The 18792-nt window shown below is 37.2% G+C and overlaps 1 protein-coding gene across 3 annotated transcripts in view; it reads right to left on the reverse strand.

Annotated features, from left to right (window-relative positions):
• Window positions 1–18792, reverse strand: part of Prkdc (protein kinase, DNA-activated, catalytic subunit) — a 237550-nt gene that overhangs the window by 164769 nt on the left and 53989 nt on the right. For all 3 annotated transcript variants that reach the window (XR_005092573.1, XM_028893310.2, XM_037209976.1), the window contains exons 22-27: window positions 18508–18614; window positions 15213–15303; window positions 13200–13360; window positions 12399–12548; window positions 4188–4295; window positions 2289–2515 (exon numbers count right to left, since the gene is read on the reverse strand). Coding sequence is in view for 2 of the 3 variants with exons in the window: in XM_028893310.2 (XP_028749143.1) it covers window positions 2289–2515; window positions 4188–4295; window positions 12399–12548; window positions 13200–13360; window positions 15213–15303; window positions 18508–18614 (844 nt within the window). In the remaining variant the exon portion in view is untranslated. The remainder of the gene's footprint in view (window positions 1–2288; window positions 2516–4187; window positions 4296–12398; window positions 12549–13199; window positions 13361–15212; window positions 15304–18507; window positions 18615–18792) is intronic.

Consider the following 18792-nt stretch of genomic DNA (forward strand, 5'->3'; position numbering starts at 1 on the left):
AAACTTTGGATTCACTAAGATAGGATAGACAATGGAGTATTTTCTTTAAATTTGCCAGACACAATAAAACTGAACATTGTGAATGTAATCCTTACTTGATAATTGTTCTTTTTTTTTTTTTTTTTTTTTTTTTTCGAGACAGGGTTTCTCTGTGTAGCTTTGCGCCTTTCCTGGAACTCACTTGGTAGTCCAGGCTGGCCTCGAACTCACAGAGATCTGCCTGGCTCTGCCTCCCAAGTGCTGGGATTAAAGGCGTGCACCACCACCGCCCGGCTGATAATTGTTCTTATTGTAGATAGTATTACTACGTTTAAGTAAAAACCATTTCTTTTTATTTAGACAAAAGGGAAATGTTATAGAATATTAATTTCAGATGTGTTACATTTGTTTATGCTTTGGAATATTTGTTTAATGATCCAAAGATTTGTTGCATTCTTTTATGTTGCATTTGTGAAGCTGTATTATTTTGCTGTCTAAAACACTTGATTGGTCTAATAAAGAGCTGAATGGCCAATAGCAAGGCAGGAGAAAGGATAGGTGGAGGTGGCAGAGAGAATAAGTAGGAGAAAAAAATCTGGGAAAAAGAGATCAGGAAGCAAAAAAGAGGAAGAGAGGAAGATTCCAGGGACCAGCCACCCAGCTACACAGCAAGGCACAGAGAAAGAAGAAAAATATATAGAAATAGAAAAAGATAAAAGCCCAGAGGCAAAAGATAGACAGGATAATTAAAGTTAAGAAAAGCTGGGTAGAAACAAGCTAAGCTAAGGTTGGGTATTCATAAGTAAGAATAAACCTCCATGTGATTTATATGGGAGCTAGGTGGCAGGCCCCTAAAGAGCCATAAGAGGAAGTATGTCACTCCTGAGTCCTTAAGACCTCTAGATAAGGCTTGACATTCCCAGGAGCCCTGCTCTGCCCTTTGAATAGACTAGTCTGTCTGCAAAATGAAGTCTTTTCTCCATGAAAGGAATCCAGACAGTCTGTGAATCTCTGCCCACATAGTCATTTCTCTTCTTTTCAGAAACTCCAAGGTTAGTAAGCTTTCAAGGCTCTGGACTGAGTAACCTATTTCTCAACTAGAAGAATGGGTATGTAGCAATTTGGTTTATTAATATCACTCTATAAACACTATATATTTTGTACATTCTTCTGTACATATTTAAAAAGCTAGTAAGAAGCTTTAAGCACTAGTTAATTCTCATATAAATATACATATAGATTCCTACGTATCCCATCCATTTTTTATTATTGATCTCTTCTGTATCTCAGTGACCCATTTTCTAGAAAAACCTATTCTGACCATCAAAGTCAGAGGCCCACTGTAAGATGACATAGTAGTCTTACTACTAGCAATCACTATTTAATATGATTTATTTCAGCCATAAACCTTTATATTTATCTATCTGAGTATCTTTCTCAACTGTAGCCCTCATGAAGAGCTGTAATTTTATATCTGCAGTATTTAGAACATTGCCTGGCATGATATTCTTTCTTTTTTCCAGTCCTATTCTGCCAAGAGGTATATGTGCTCTTAACAGTTATGTTATCCCTTCAGCTCTGACTGTGCTGCTGAGTGAAGGAATGAATTAATGAATAAATATCACTCATCTTGCTATACTGAATGTCTTTCTTGGACCTTTGGAATGTCCTTTATGCCTTAGTCTTTAGTCAAAAACTTAGGAAGAAATTTAACTTCACTCTGCACTCCCGTAACTTCTGAGACTCCATATCATTAGAGGTGCTCCCCATTTTTCTGAATTAGTAGAGAAAACCTGGCTCACTGCCCCATTATTCTGAACAAAGCCTAAGAATACCAAAGGTCTTAACAACTTCATAGGGCAGGCTTATGAGGTGGTAGAGACTCTTGGTACTCAACTGTCACCTTTTGATCTGAAAGAATTTAGCTGATTATCATTCATTCTTAATGGTTCATCTCTGATAAGTATTCACTAACTTACCACACAAACATTCTATATAGTTCAAAGGATCTTGCATGTGTCTTTCATTGAATTCTCAAAACATATTTGCAATTATTTCTCTGTAGTTTCTTAGATTTTTGAATGCACACCATGTAAGACATATTTTTGTAATAAATGCTTGACATAAAATACACAGACTTCAGCCAAGGCTACACAAAGAAACCCTATCCTAAAAAACCAAACACCAACTAACCAACCAACCAACCAACCAACCAACCACAGACTTAAATATCAGGACACTTTTCCAAATCACTTTAAAGGTTTCAAGAGCTGTCTTATACATCTTTCCTTGACACAAACCATACATACCTGAATTCCTTATAGATATGATTAAAAGCAAGTGCTGCACCTAGCCTCTTGAAAGCATTGGGATGAAGTGCAAGGCTGTAGAGCCGCTTGAATAGTGACTTGCTGTTTACTGGGCTCTTCTCTTGCTGCTGAGGTGTTGTCTGCTTAATGGACCATTTGAGGAATTCTCGAATACAGCATCCACAAAAGTCTCTTAAAGTACTGTCAATGGGGTCCACAATACCATCCTTAATCAAAATAAAGACAGCTTCATTGTATTTATTCTTCTACCCATGGAACGATTAATGGTGGTTCTGTGTGAGTATATATGCCAATATTCAGGAGGTTAAAGGGAAAAGGCTGTGAGTTTGATGCTAAGCTGTGATACAGAGTAAGTTCCAGACCAGCCTAGGCTAATAGCCTGAACTATAGACCTTAACTTAAAAAAAAAAAAAAAGAACCATCCAGTGACTCTTCACTGCCCATAACTAGGCATATGATCTGGGTGAACCTGAGAATAAAGGTGGTGATTAGAATGCCTGACTGCCCTAAACAAACAGGGATGTATAATTGCACAGCAGAATGGTAAAACAGGAGTCCTCATAAATATACCACATTACTTCTTCCCTGATGTTCTCGCCAATTTCCCTATTTTTGCTGGGTCCAACTTCATAGAAAATGTTACAGAGATGCAAAATAGAATCAGTAAAAAAGCATGCAAGAACAAAGACTTAAAGGATGTTTGGACAAGCTCACTAGGTATTTTACTGGAACTTTTGTTATTGTTTATTTATTTATTTTAATTTTTAAAATTTAATATAATTTTAATTAATTAATTAATTAATTTTTGTTTTTCAAGACAGGGTTTCTCTGAGTAGCCCTGGCTGTCTTGGAAATCACTTTGTAGACCAGGCTAGACTCAGACTTGGAGATGCGCATGCCTCTGCCTCCCAAGTGCTGGGATTAAAGTTATGTGTAGGGTCCTGTGTAGCCTAGGCTTATATGGCACTGCTATGTCACTGGCTGGCATTAAACTCAAATCCCCCTGCTCTACTACTAAGTGTTACAATTACAAATGTGTGCCAGGTGATTTTAATGTGAACATGTAACTCCATCTCCCCCATAAAATAATTCTTAAAGGAATCAAAGTTATTCCTACAAGTACAAAATTAAAATAAATATGCATCAAAACCCACGACAGCTTATCTTACTGAACCAGTAACTAGACCCTAATGACTACCTCTACAACTTCAGGAAGAGTATAATATAAAAAGTAAACTGTAGACTCCACACCCTTTAGTTAATGGATCTGAATGTAAGAGAAAATTAAATAAATTAAAAGTTCCCTTTACTCTTGAATTAAATACTGCACCACGGATTAAAAACAAATGAACACAAACAACAAAAAATCCAAACTACTGTTATTGATAAGGAACATTTTTACTGCTTATACCCACAACATACACCACACATTCTTTTTCTCTTATACCCTTAATGTATATAAATTTTTAAACTTCTAGCTACTCAGAAGAATAAAAATACATGTTAACTCAAATTTAGTTATAGATATTATCTATGTCTCTTATGGCTGGGCAGTGGTGGCACATGTCTTTAATCCCAGCACCAGGGAGGCAGAGGCAGGCAGATTTCTGTGAGTTCGAGGCCAGCCTGGCCTACAGAGTGAGTTCCAGGACTGACAGAGCTATACAAAGAAACCCTGTCTCAAAAAACAAAACAGACAAAAAAAGAATAGCACTTATGAAAATGAAAATAAATATGGTACTATGTTCATAAAAGATAACAGTTTAGAGAAAGGCTATATTTTGGTATGTTAACAAGGAACTTTTCCTAAAAATCTACATGTACACTAAATTTCTGCAGTCAATTGGAATGAAAAGTTAAGAACCAAATATTACTTACCAGTATGGTTTCTAGTAAGGCAACAGTATCTTGACTTTCAAATTTCTTATTGTTAGTAAACCAGTGAATCAGCTGCATAACAAGCGGTTCATAGAGCTGCCTTGTCACCTAAGAGACAATTTCTAATGTAGTTTACATCCTTCATGAGAGTAAATGTACACTGAAAATTAAACATTTAAATGGCACTTTCAAAAAAGCAAGATAAAGCAAAGCTACAATTATTTAATTAGGTTTTTTTTTTTTCTAGTTCAGATCCATGATGAACAGAGTCTAAGAGTCCATGAAAGGAAAATATGCATACTAAAGCTCATTGTCCATCTAACTAGGAGAACAATTTAAGATACTGTTAGTATAACTTGTGTCAGGGTCTAGCTGGGTGAGTCTGCCTGATCCTCCCATTTATGAGCCCTCTTTAAAGTCCAAGATCTAGCCTAGGACCATGGCATCCATTCACAACAGACAGATTCCTCACACACCATATATAGTCTCTCTGTTCAGTCAGGTCCTGCACCTCTTGGACCCTTCCATACACCTTACCTAATCCCCCAGATCTATTGCTGGTGGCCAAGTCTAGTTTGCATAATCCTACTTGCCCTACCCACAACCTTAAGGTTCCTTCCAGGACCCTGTGCTGCCCACCAACTGTATGACAAACAACTTCTACCAGTCAGTTCCTACAATCTTACCAGATGTTTGCCTGATCTTCCCTTCTACCCACTCTCCCTAACACCACAAGTCTAGCCTGGGATCCAGTACCCTTGTTGAGACTGGGCAGCCCTGCCTGAGCTACCCACAACTGATAGACCCCTTGGGCAGTACCCTCCACCACCCTGAAATCCATCAGTAATATAAAAATGTTCTCCAATGAGAATTGCCTATATGAACTCTAGGACAGAGAATTGAAAAGAACAATCAGAAATTTCACCAAAGGAATCAAGCAGCTGAAAGAAGAAACAGCTAAAACAAACAAACAAACAAAAAAATAGAAGCAAAAAACACCAAACCAACAACAACACTACCAAACTACCCTTAAGATTGATTGAAATGACAAGGAGATAATCTAGGATTTGAAAGCTGAATTCAACCAGGAGGCAGAAACATTGAAAAACTCAAATGGAAATGAAGGGGTAGAAAAACCCAATAACCCAACTAGAAAACTCAAAAGAACACCTTACAAGTAAAATAAATCAAGCAGAAGATAGAATATCAGGTCTCTGAGAGAAAGTAAAGAAACTAGACCTAATAAGCAAAGACTGAGCAAAAACTGAAAAGAAAACAGAACACACACATAGAGGAAATGTGGGACATCATGAAAAGACCAAATCTTTGAATTTTAGGCATAGATGAAGAAGAATCCCAGGTCAATGGCATAGATCAGATCTTCATGAAGATGATAGGAGAAAAATGGAAGAAAATGTCCCCAAACTAAGGAATGATACATCCATAAAGACACAGGCACAAAGTCACCAAATAGATACAGAGGAATAGCACACAAAACAGTAAATAGACAAGATCAAAAAAGAAACTCCTCGCTGGAGAGATAGCTCAGGGGTTAAGAGAACTGGCTGCTCTTCCAGAGGTTCTGAGTTCAATTCCCAGTAACCACATGGTGGCAGAAAACCATCTGTAATGAGATCTGGTGCCCTCTTCTGGCCTGCAGGCATACATGCAGGCAGAACGCTGTATACATAATAAATAAATTTAAAAAAAAAAAAAGAAAAGAAAGAAAGAAAAAGAAACTCCTCATGACATAGCATAGTTAAAACACTAAGTATTTAGAGCTAAAAAGTACTGAAAGCTGCAAGAGAAAAAAATCATCAGAAGAGCACCTAATTTCTCAAGGGAAACACTGTGGAGAAGGCACTCCAAGTCCTAAATGACCCTGATTGCTAACCTGCCAGTGAACCCAGAAAAACTATCTGTTCCCACTCCCAGGGGACTAAGCAGATTCCTGGTAGAACACCCTGCCTTCCTTCCTCCTGTGGAGCACTCACAACCCCCACCCCACCCTCAAGCCCATCTCCATTCCTAAGCATTAATTCCCAATCTCCAGACACACATTTTACCAGGAGGCCCCAGTAGCCACACTTATTAGGACCACAGAAGAATTTCCTACCAGGTAATACAAAACAATGACACTCTTCTAAGACCCAAAGAAAGCAATGGAAACTAAAGAAAAAAATACCCACCCAACAAAGACAAGACTAGTGGTGTAGCCATTTAATAACTGATAAAATAGACTTCAAACCAAAACCAATCAGAAGAGATAGAGAAGGATACTACATAATCATCAAAAGAAAAATACACCAAGAGGACATTGAAGTTCTTAACATCTATGCATCAAACACGAGGGCATCCAAGTTCATAAAAGAAACACAGTGATAGTGGGAGACTTCAATACAGACAAAAATTAAACTGGGAAAGGTTGAGTTAACTGATGTTCTAAATCAAATGGATGTAACAGATATTTACCAAACACTTCACCCAAACAAAAGAATATATCTTTACAGCACCTCATGGAACTTCCTCCAAAACTGACCACATACTCAAGACACAAAGCAAGTATGCACAAATACAACACCCTGCATCCTATCTGACCACCACAGATTAAAGCTAGATATTAACAACAGAAACAACAGAAAGCTTACAAACTCATGGAAACTGAACAACTCTCTATTGAATAAAAAAATGGGTCAAGACAGAAATTAAGAAAGAAACTGAAGTCTTTCTAGAATTGAATAAAAATGAATATACAACATTTGCAAACCTACAGGACACAATGAAGGCACAATTTACTGAGGCCTCAATCTTTACAGAAAAAGCATGAGGATTACCTCCAGTGTTTGATCAGTCTCAAATTCAGATTTTCTGAAGGGAAAATGCAGTCCTTACACTTGGAATTTACCTTGAGGACAGTTAAATGCTAGAGGTGAGAGCATGTTCTAGAAGGCAAGTTCATAGCACCATGTGGCTACTTATAAAATTGGAGCTCTCATACTAAGCACTTAACATCACACTTGAAAGCCCTAGAACACAAAGAAGAAAGCGCATCCAAAAGGAGCAGACAGTAAGAAATAATCAAATTCAGAGCTGAAATCAATAAAATAGAAACAAAGAAACAAAAATACAAAGAATCAATGAAACAAAGAGTTGATTCTTTGAGAAAACCTAATAAGACTGACAAACCCTTATCCAAATTAACTAAAGGACAGAGAGAAAATATCCAAATTGACAAAATTAGAAATAAAAATAAGGACACTGAGGAAATCCAAAGAATCATAAGGACATACTTGGAAAATCTAAAAGGACATAGATTGGAAAATCTAAAAGAAATGGATAATTTTCTCAATACATACCACTTAGCAAAGTTAAATCAAGATCAGATAAACAACTTAAAAGGACCTATAATGACTAGTGAAATAGAAGCAGTAATTAAGTCTCCCAACCAAAAAAAAAAAAAAAAAGCTCAAGCCAGATGGTTTTAGCAAAGGACTCTACCAGACTTTCAAAGAAGAGTTAATGCTAATACTCCTCAAATTATCTCATAAGATAGAAACAAAAGAAACACTGCCCAGTTCATTTTAAGAGCCACAGTTATCCTGATAACCAACCACATAAAGACACAACAAAGAAAGAGAATTACAGACCAATTTCCCTTAGATAAAAACAAAAATTCTTAATAAAATCTTATACAACAAATTCAAGAACACATCAAAAAGATCATCAAATGTAATCACATAGGCTTTATAACAGAAATGCAAAGATGGTTTAACATACATGAATCAATAAATGTAATCTACCATATAAACAGATTGAAAGACAAAAACTACATGATCATTAGATGCAAAAAAGGCATTTGATGAGATCCAACATCTCTTCATCATAAAAGCCCTGAGAGACTAGGAATACAACGACACATCTCAACATAATAAAGGCAATGTACAGCAAGCCTACAGCCAACATGAATCTAAACAGAGAGAAACTAAAACCATTTCCACTAAATCAGGAGCAAGCCAAAGTTGTCTACTCTCTCCATACCTAGTCATACAGTACTTGAAATCTTAGCTAGATCAATTAGGGTATATAAAATGGAAAGGAAGTAGCCAAAGTATCCTTATTTGCAGATGATATGATTTTATACATTAAAAAAATAACAACACTAAAGACTTCACTAGGAAAGAAGTTGACAAACATTTTTAGCAAAGTCACAGGATACAAAACTTACACACAAAAATCACTAGCCTTCCTTTGTACAAATGACAAACTGAAAGAAATCAGGGAAACAATACCTTTAACAATAGCACCAAAAAATATAAAATATCTTGGGGTAACTTTATGCAAGCAAGTGAAGAACTTGTATAACATAAAAAAAAGGACACTGAAGAAAGACGTTTCAGAGATATGACAGGATGGAAAGGTCTCCTATGCTCATGCATTAGTAGGATTAATATAACTGCCATCCTACGAAAAGCATTTTGCAGATTCTGTGCAATCTCCACCAAACTTTCAACACAACACTTCACAGAAATTAAAAGGATAATTCTCAGCTTCATGTGAAAACATACACACACACACACACACACAAAAAAAAAAAAAAAAAAAAAACCAGGATAGCTAAAACACTCCTGACTAATAAAAGAACTGCTAGAGATATCACCATCCCCATTCTCAATCTGTACTACAGAACTATAAAAATATATACAGCATGGTACTGGCATCAAAAACAGGCACATTGCTCAATACAACTGAATCAAAGACCCAGATATGGACACCAGATTTTTTTTTTTTTAATAAGGAAGCCAGAAATACACACTGGAATAAGGACAGCATCTGTAACAGATGGTGCGGGTCAAACTGAATGGCTGCATGTAGAAGAATGCAAACAGATCCATATTTATCACCCTAAAAAAATTCATTTCCAAATGGATCAAAAACTTCAACATAAGGCCAGAAAGTAGGAGGCAGTCTTGAACTCACTGGTGCAGGAAAAAGCTTTCTAAACAGAACACTGATAACACAGGCACTAAGAACAACAATTAATAAATGGAAACTCATAAAACTGAAAAGCTTTTGTATGGCAAAGGGCAACAGCATTTGGATAAAGTGGCAGTCTACAGAATGGGAAAAGATTTTTATTAACTACACATCTAACAGAAGGCTAACATGTAAAATACTAAAGAACTAAAAAGCTGATGTCAAGAAAACAAATAACCCAATTTCAAAATGGGTTACAGATCTAAACAGAGTTCTCAAAAGATAAAACACAATTGGCTGAGAAACACTTAAAAGGAATGTTCAACATTCCAAGTCATCGGAGAAACGCAAATCCAAACTGCCTTGAGATTTCATCCTACACCTGTCAGAATGGCTAAAATCAATAAAATAAATGACAGCTCATGCTGGCAAGGATGTGGAATAAGGAGAACACTTATCCACTGTTGGTGGAGTGCAAACTTGTACCGTCACTATAAATATCAGTGTGGTAGTTCCTCAGGAAGCTGGGAATAGATTTGCCCCAAGATTCAGCTATACCACTCCGAGGTATACCCAAAGGTCTCAAATCTTACTACAGAAATACTTGCTCACCCATGTTACCTGCCACTCTAGTCTAACTGCCAGAATTACAGTCAGAAATTGGAAACAACCTAGATGTTCATTAACAGATGAACGGATAAAGAAAATGTGATACAATGCCAGGCAGTAATGGTGTATGCCTTTAATTCCAGCACTTGAGAGGCGAAGATAGGTTAATCTCATAGTGTGAGGCCAATCTGGTCTCCAGAGTGAGTTCTAGGAAAGCCAGGGCTACATAGGGATACTCTGTCTTGAGAACAAACAAATAATTAAAAGAGAGAAAGAGAGAGGAAGGGAGGGAGGGAGGAAGGAAAGGAAAGAGGAGGGAAGAAAAAGAAAGAAAATCTGGTACAATCTGGTACATTTACACAATGGAATACTACTAAGCTGGGTTTTTTTGTTTGTTTGTTTGTTTTTTTAAAGAAAGAAACAAAATTCACAAGTAAATGGATGAAGCTAGAAAAAAAAAAATCATCCTGAGTGAGGTAACCCAGACTGAAAAGAACAAATACGGTATGTATTCTCTTATACACAGATGTTAGCTATTAAGTCTTTAATAAGCAGGCTACAGTACATACAACCACAGTGTTTAAATACAGTGTAAAGGACTGGGGAGAAGGAAGGAAGGATCTCCATAGGAAGGGGAAATAGAGTCCAGTTATGGATGGACCAGGGACGAGGGGAGTTGACTAGAATGGGAGGATCAAACAGGGAGGCGGAAGGAAGACAGGGCTACAGGAGGGAATACAGTGAGGGACAGCTAAAACGAAGAGTATTTGAGGGGTCATATGGAAACCTAACACAGTAGAAGCTTCCTAAAATACATACATATATGAAGACAATTTAAATGAAATTGCCAAATAACAAGGGAAACAGAGTCCCAGCTGGACATACTATCTTGTCACCATATGAAGCTTCTAGTACTGGGAATTAATTACATCCAAAAGAGTCATTGGCCAAAGGGGTCCTGAAAACCCACAAACAACCCAGGTTATTGACAAGGTTATTGGTTGCCCTCCACAAACTGATGATAAGGCCCTGTTGCTGATGACAACACCTACATAACTCACTGAACATGGAGAAGTAGAACTGCTGTCCACCTACCTAGAGCCTTCAACCCTACAGACAAATGTTCATGGTATTGAAAGATATTCTGCACATCACCAGAGGACAACAGTAAACACCAACCCAGCTACAAACCCCTCAATCTACAATGGTGACCTGCTCACAAAATATAGTGGTATAACAGTGCACAAGAGTTGTAGGAGTAACCAACCATTATCTGATTGTATTGCCCACTCATGAGATGCAACTCATTCATGACACTGCTCAGGGAGCTGAGAACCTGAAACTAGATAGGCCAGGGACCTAGGGGAAAACCAAGTATTATATTGTTCTGCTAAAGGAATGTAGCTATAAAATGATTCCTAACGACATTATGTTATACTCATAGATTAATGTCTTGCTCAGCCATTACCAGAGAAGCTTCCTCCTGCAGTAGATGGGAACAAATATAGGAGACCTACAACTGGACATGGTATAGAGAGTGAAAGATCTTGGAACAGTAAGTTCTACATAGTATGTCTCCATCAAAGCTTTCCCCGCAGAGCTCAGGAACTGTGAAGAGAGGTGGGAAGAGTTTAGGAATCAGAGGCTATGGAAACACTAAGGAAACAAGGCCTTCCGGACACAAGACTGATACACATAGGAATTTACAGGGACTGTAGCAACATGAACAGGGCCTAAATGAATGTAAGTCCGATGAGTTCCCAGCAGTGAGAGAGGAGAGACGACACAAAGCCCCATCCCTAACTCATGTCATCTCTAATTGATAACTGCTCACAAGGAAAAAATTAGTTTCCTCCAATGGAGTTTCTCTTGGTATACAAATCACATTTAAAGGCAGGCCCCAAGCTCCAGCAATAGATGGCCAACACAAAATAGCTTATATATTATGCTTTTTTATTTTGTTTTTATAGGATTTCTATGAGTCTGTTTCTGTATCTGTGTTTCCTGTGCCTTTTCTTTGGCTCTTTTTTTTTCCTGTTTGTTTGGTCCTATTCTGGTTAGCTTGTTTTAACTTTATTTTGTTACTGTTTTTTAGATGCTACTTTTTAATACGAGATAGAAAGAGAGTAGATTTGAGTGTAGTCAAGAGGTGGTGGCTCACGCCTTTAATCCTAGCAAATCTTAGGAGGCAAGAGGGAGAGGTAAGAGGAAGAGGCAGGCAGATCTCTGTGAGTTTGAGCCTAGCGTGGTCTACAGAGTTCCAGAATAGCCAGGGCTATATATAGAGAAACACTGTCCAGAAACCTGTCTCCCCACCAAAAAAAAATATTAAAATGTAATTTAAAAAGTGTTCCAATCCCCAGGTCACTGGACCAAGTAACTCTGACAGTTGAGGGTGGCAGGCAGGCAGCAGTGACTTCCAAAAAGACCACATTCTCATTCATTCATTCATTCATTCATTCATTCATTCATTCATTCATTCATTTATTGGTGGGCTGGCCTCACTCTTGCTGCAATCTTCCTGTCTCTTTCCAACTCTGGGATTACAGGAGTATACTATCATGCCCAGCTTGAGATCATATTCTTTTTGTAGTTTTGCAATTGTTAAGATCCTAATCGTGCACTTACTTGATCCACATCACATGCAAGTTGAAGCAGCACAGGAAACGTGTGCTTGTAGAGCTGGTACATGGGAGGCCACTCCTGACCTTCAGGCATCTGAGAGGCTCTTCCCAACATGAACATAACCATGCTGTGTAAAAGTTCACAAGCTGCCACCTATGAGGGAACATTCAACAAAGCTTGATTATCATATTTACAAGGGAATATTTTGAAGTTTTTTCTTACTTTAGCCATTTAAGAGGAAAAACTTGTGTTGTGGGTAAATACTATATATTCCAATTTTAAAAAATGGAAATAGTGTTTTTGATATCAAGTGAATGCTTCTGTTCACTTTAATCTTTATCCAAGAATTAAGAATTGAAATTTAAAAATTTCAGACTCTGAAGGTGATACATTCAGAAGAAATATATTTTATACAGTTTAGAACTATATACCTGGCTTCATTTGTAAATATCACTTTAGTAGCTAAGAAGACATTAGAAGTTTACAAGTTAGTGTTAACATTTGAGATTATCTGTCTCCAACCTCCCAGGTTATGGGGATAATCAAACTCCTACCAAGTTTCATCTTTAAATATACTTTGCATTGCATTTTCTATTACAAAGAACTTCTGGTATTTGAATGCTTTGCCAGTTTATTATTTCAATAATTTATACTTAACTTTCATTTATCAATGACACCTACTTCCAAAACATTTCGAAAGTAATGATAATAGAATAGCTAAAATATAATGTCTGTTTCCTAACCAACACATACATGTTTTTAAAGCAATACACTACAAAGAATGAATGATAGGGGAAAAAATACTTTAGTTTGTCGGTCACTAGCAGAAAGAGCCAATTCAGTGACCCGAGGCAGAAAGACATCCAGATAGAGGACAGGCTTCATCTCTCTGAAAGGTACTGCATAGCAGAGCCTCTTCTCCTTGTCCCACGCCACACACTTCTTCATCCTTTCTCCTGATGCAGCTGATGGAAAATGTTACAAGACTGCTTTTCATTCAAGATCTTTCCTCTTACAGCTCATTAGCTAAATTAGGGTACTTTTAGAGCATTTTATATTTCCTTTTTTCTGCTTCAGGTATGAAAGAATATTAAAATCACTGATGGTTCTTATTTCTAAATTTAACTTAACTAAAACTGTTGTTCAATAGGAACATCCAAATTCAGTCAGAGCTACTTAAAACATATGACAGAAAATAAGTACAATTAAAACAAAACAAAACAAAAACAAAACAAAGGCTTCTCTTTGCCAGGTGTAGTGGTATACATCTTTAATTCTAGCACTTGGAAGGCAGAAGCAGTGGGATCCCTATGAATTCCATGCCAGCCAAGACTACCTAAGACCTTTTCTCAAAAAACCCCCAAAACAAACAAACAAAAAAACAAAGCAAAAACAAATCTCTTCTTTTAAAGGGACCATGAAGATGGTTCAGTGGATAAAGTGTTTTCCATACAAGCATGAGAACCAAAGATCAGATTGCAAGCCTACATGTAAATATTGGGTGCAAATGGCAGGCTACTTATAATCCCAGTATTGACAGATACCTGCAACAAGCTGGCTAGTACAGGTGAGTCCTTCATTCACCTGAGATCCCACCTCAGAGAATAAGGTAGTGAGTGATCAAGGAAGACCCCTGACATCAACCTCTGGCCTCCACATACACATGTACCACCAAAATTCCTCCTGAAAATACTTTCTAAGTATAGGTTCTAACTTCCTAAATACCTAAAAATTTCCAGTTAACACTAAACCTCAAAAGCAAAATCAGCTGAGCTTTTCTAATACAAAAACACTCTAAAATATTCACATATTAAAATGTTAAGTTTATCACTGGAGAGAGGGCTCAGTGGTTAAGAGCAGCACTTGTTGTTCTTGCAGAGGACCTGTGTTTGGTTCCCAGCACCCACATGATGGCTCACAACCATTTGTAACTCCAGTTCCAGGGAATCAGATGCCCTCTTCTGACCTCCATGGACACCAGGCATGAATGTGGTACATATACATCTTTCATTCAGGCAAAACATGCAAAATAAATAAAATTTTTTAAAAAGTTAAAAATATGAGAATATTAAGTTTAGCTTTCTCCCATGGTGGCTACTGTTGGTGGGAGCTGTCCTACACCTAAGTCAGAAGGTAGTGCCTGTAAAGATTAAACGATTTTGAAAGTCCAGCATGGTAGCACACATCTTTTTTTTTTTTTTAAGTTTTTTTTTTTTTATGCATACAGAAGAAGGCACCAGATCTCACTACAGGATGGTTGTGAGCCACCATGTGGTTGCTGGGAATTGAACTCAGGACCTCTGGAAGAGCAATCAGTGCTCTTAACCTCTGAGCCATCTCTCCAGCCCCCAAGTAGCACACATCTTAATCCCAGTATTCAGGAGGTAGAAACAGACAGGCCTTTGTGAGTTTGAAGCCTGACTAGTCTGTATAACATGGTCCAGGCCAGCTAGTCAGGGCTTCATAGTTCATTCTTCTCAAAGGGAAGAGAAATAGAAAGTACGTGCTGCATTCTGAATATGATTTCAGATTCTGAATATGACCAGACACAGCAAATTGAAATTGATCAGTTCTGAGGAAATCTCAAATAGAACACTATGCTATGGTAGTCCAAACTGGTGTTCATTACTACAGTGGCAATAATATTGACTTGGGCACAGTATGTGGAAAATGCTGTAAATACTGGCTATCACTGTCCAGGTGATTCTAAAATCATCAGAAGCATGCCAGGAGAGGCTGGTGACAAGTAAACAGACATACATTCAACTCCAAGTACAAATACATCTATCTACAGGGTTATTTTAGGAAAAAGCTTACCTGTTACAAGATTTTTGTTTATTTGTCCTCCTAGGAATCCCAGAATTTGTACTACTCTAGTTCTTATTTCTTCTAAGGATAGTGCTTCATCCTGAAAATATGTACAAAAATATGTACAGAGTTTAAAAAGTAAAGTGAAGAGGAAAGAATACCTCTTGTTAATGTCTCCTAATAGTTAATTAAATTAAATCCTACCTATCCATAAAAGAAATTATATCTCTTCCAGTTTTGCAGGTAGAGGTCCAGCACAAGGCCAATAGCTCCAATGTTTGTGGAAGACCCTTTACACTCTTAAGAGTACCTAGAACTCCAAAGAGCTTTTATTTACATGGGTCACATTCCTAAATACTGCATTAGAAATTCAAACTTTATTCTGTTTTGAGTGATGGAAAAGCCCCACAAATGGACAGTAGTATCAGGACATAATATTATAAATATAATAAATCAATACAATTAATGTAATTAATGAATATCATAAATGTAGTTATTGAATGAATACTGTGAATGTAATCAATGAATACCACAAATGTAATTAATATCATGAGTATAATTAATGAATATCATGAGTGTAATTAATATCTTGAATGTAATTCATACCACTGAATTGTAAACTTAAGAATAGTTACAATTGCAAATATTATGTTCATTTAAAAAAATAAGATGGAATGTAATCACCATACAATATATGTATGTATGAAATTGAAGACAGTGATGTTCTAAAGTAGAAAGTGGTGATGGTGATGGTGGCCTATGAGGTTGTTGAACTAAAGTCTATCAAATTGTGCAAACAGGCAAATTGTATACTATGTGAATTATTTGTCAATAAAGATTTTATAAAACGTAAAAAAAAAATTCAAACTCTAAAACAGGTACCATTAAAAAAAACACTACCCCAATGTTATCTTAAAAACAACATGATTTTATGATAATTGTTTTTTCATAACAAAAACCCTCCAAAGAGTGGACCTGTTTCACACTAGTGTAAAGGGCTTTCATTTTATTCATAGAAATCACAGAGCTCATGGTATGTAGGTAGAAGAAAAAGTAGCATTTTGTAGTCATTTTAGATAACTGGTTATCCTTCATATCATACAATGTAGAGTGTGAAGCCTAATCAATGAACTTTTACATAAACTCTATTATGCTAAATTCATTTATCTTGCACTTTGAATGGATTTTACAATCATGCATTGTTCATCTGAAAATACTAGTTCACTAGAGTAAGCAGATTTCCCAAATGTTGACATATTTCATTTCAGATGCCTAAAATTACATTTATTGGTATCATCACAAATTTCATGAGAAAAATATGTATCAGCTATCAAGCTCATTGTAACAGCTGTGTGTTAAAGATGTTTCCCTTTAAGTGGCAGGCTTTCTTCATTCATTGAGGGAAGAGGTTGGCCAAATTCCCAAATCTTAATTACCTGGGAAGAGGGAACCTCAAATGAGGAGCTGGCTCTATTGCACTGGCCTGTGGGCATATCTGTGGGGGCATTTTCTTGACTAAATGTTTAATGTAGGAGGATCCAGCCAACTGTGGGTGTTGCTACCCCTGGGGAAGTGGTCTTGGGTTATATGAGAAAGCAAACTCAGAAAGGGATGAGCTGAGTTTCTTCTCCATGATCTCTGCTTCAGTTCTTCCCTCTAGTTCCTACCCTGGCTTCCTTGATAATGAACTTAAACCTGTAAGTCCCAAACACTCTTTATTCCCACTGAAGAAGGAAAGAGAAATATACACTAACAATTATTATTATTATTATTATTTTTTTTTTTTGGTTTTTCGAGACAGGATTTCTCTGTGTAGCTTTGCGCCTTTCCTGGAACTCACTTGGTAGCCCAGGCTGGCCTCGAACTCACAGAGATCCGCCTGCCTCTGCCTCCCGAGTGCTGGGATTAAAGGCGTGCGCCACCACCGCCCAGCAACAATTATTATTTTAATACGCATCTATCATAATCCAACTATTGCCTTCCACTATGATCCTCTCTGCCTGAGTGCTACAGAAGTAAGCAGATACAGGGTAGGTGAAGAAGAAAAGAGAATACACTATTATTTTATTTATTTATTTATTTATTTATTTATTGCTTATTTTTCTATTATGTATACAGTGTTCTGTCTACATGTATCCCTGCAGGCCAGAAGATGGCATTACAGATGGTTGTGAGCCACCATGTGGTTGCTGGGAATTGAACTCAGGACCTTTGGAAGAGCAAGCAGTGCTCTTAACCTCTGAGCCATCGCTCCAGAACTAAGCAGATACAGGATGGGTTAAGTTTTACTGGGCTTAGTTTGTATTTCTACTTGTTTCAGCTATCCCCTTCCTCTTATCTTGAAAAATCAATGCATACAAAGCTTTCTAAGAAATGATTGACACAGCAGTCTTTAAACAAGACCTTGTTTGATAGAGAATGTCCTGATCAGTACTCACACCATTTGCTTCTGTAAATACGCTTAAATTGCAATGGAAGCTTTCCTTCAGGTCATGAGACCCAGAGACCACTCTTAGTAATGTAGACAGGGATTTAAGCTGAGTTTTCCAACTCTCTGAATGCTGCTTGGTTTCTAAAGAGCCTGATTTCTATAATGTCCCAAGTTGGTTTGGTCTGTGTTTTATCACACCAACAGAAAGCAAAGTAAGATGGAGTGACCACAAAGGAAGTGGGGATTTCAACACACAATTCAAATATCCCCTAGGAGTTGTTCTGCCAGGCAGACTCTTTAAGGCTGCAGGCCTGTAGGTATTATCTTGTCTCATCACAAAAAATGCTAAATAAAATGCTAAACAAAACAATAACAATAAATTGTTACACACCACCATACAAAGACCAACCAAACAAAAGTAGGGTGGTGGTTTGAATAAGAATGGCCCCTAAGGGCTCATATATTTGAATGCTTAGTTATCAGGGCATAGTACTACTTGAGAGGATTAGAAGATGTGGCCTGGTTGAAGTAGGTGTGGCCTTGGAGGAAGTGTGTCACTGGTTTGGGCCTTGGGTTTCAAAAGCCCAAGCCACACTCAGTGTCTCTCTCTTCTGCTGCCTGCTGATCCAGATGTGGAACTCTCAGGTACTTCTTCAGCACTGTGTCTGCCTGTGTGCTGACATTTTCCCTACCATGATGAAAATGGACTCACTTTTGAAATTGTAAGCCAGCCCAAATTAAATGCTTTCTTTTATAAGGGCTGCTTTGGTCATGGTGTCTCTTCACAGCAATAGAACAGTGACTAAGAAGTTGGTACCAGGGAGCAGGGTATTGCAGTGACTTAAGGTAAAGAAAAGACAAAGGATTTCTTACTGGTAAAATATTTGTTGTCCTTTTCAGATGCTTCAATACATCTCTATTAAATCCCTTCTGGGCAGCCCGAGAAAGTGCTGATACTTCCCAATGGCTCTTGGTTTCATCTATAGGTAGTAAAGAATAAAAAAAAAAAAAAAAAATTGTTTAAGCAACATCAACACTACATTGTGAAACAGAAACATTAAAGTACTGGTTATTTAAAATATGACCTCAAAACTTAAAACTCCAGAACAAAAAAAATATTTAGATTGCTGTCTTTTGAATATCACTGCCCATCAGAAG

Source organism: Peromyscus leucopus, chromosome 12, assembly GCF_004664715.2.
Source record: "Peromyscus leucopus breed LL Stock chromosome 12, UCI_PerLeu_2.1, whole genome shotgun sequence".
Taxonomy (NCBI): domain Eukaryota; kingdom Metazoa; phylum Chordata; class Mammalia; order Rodentia; family Cricetidae; genus Peromyscus; species Peromyscus leucopus.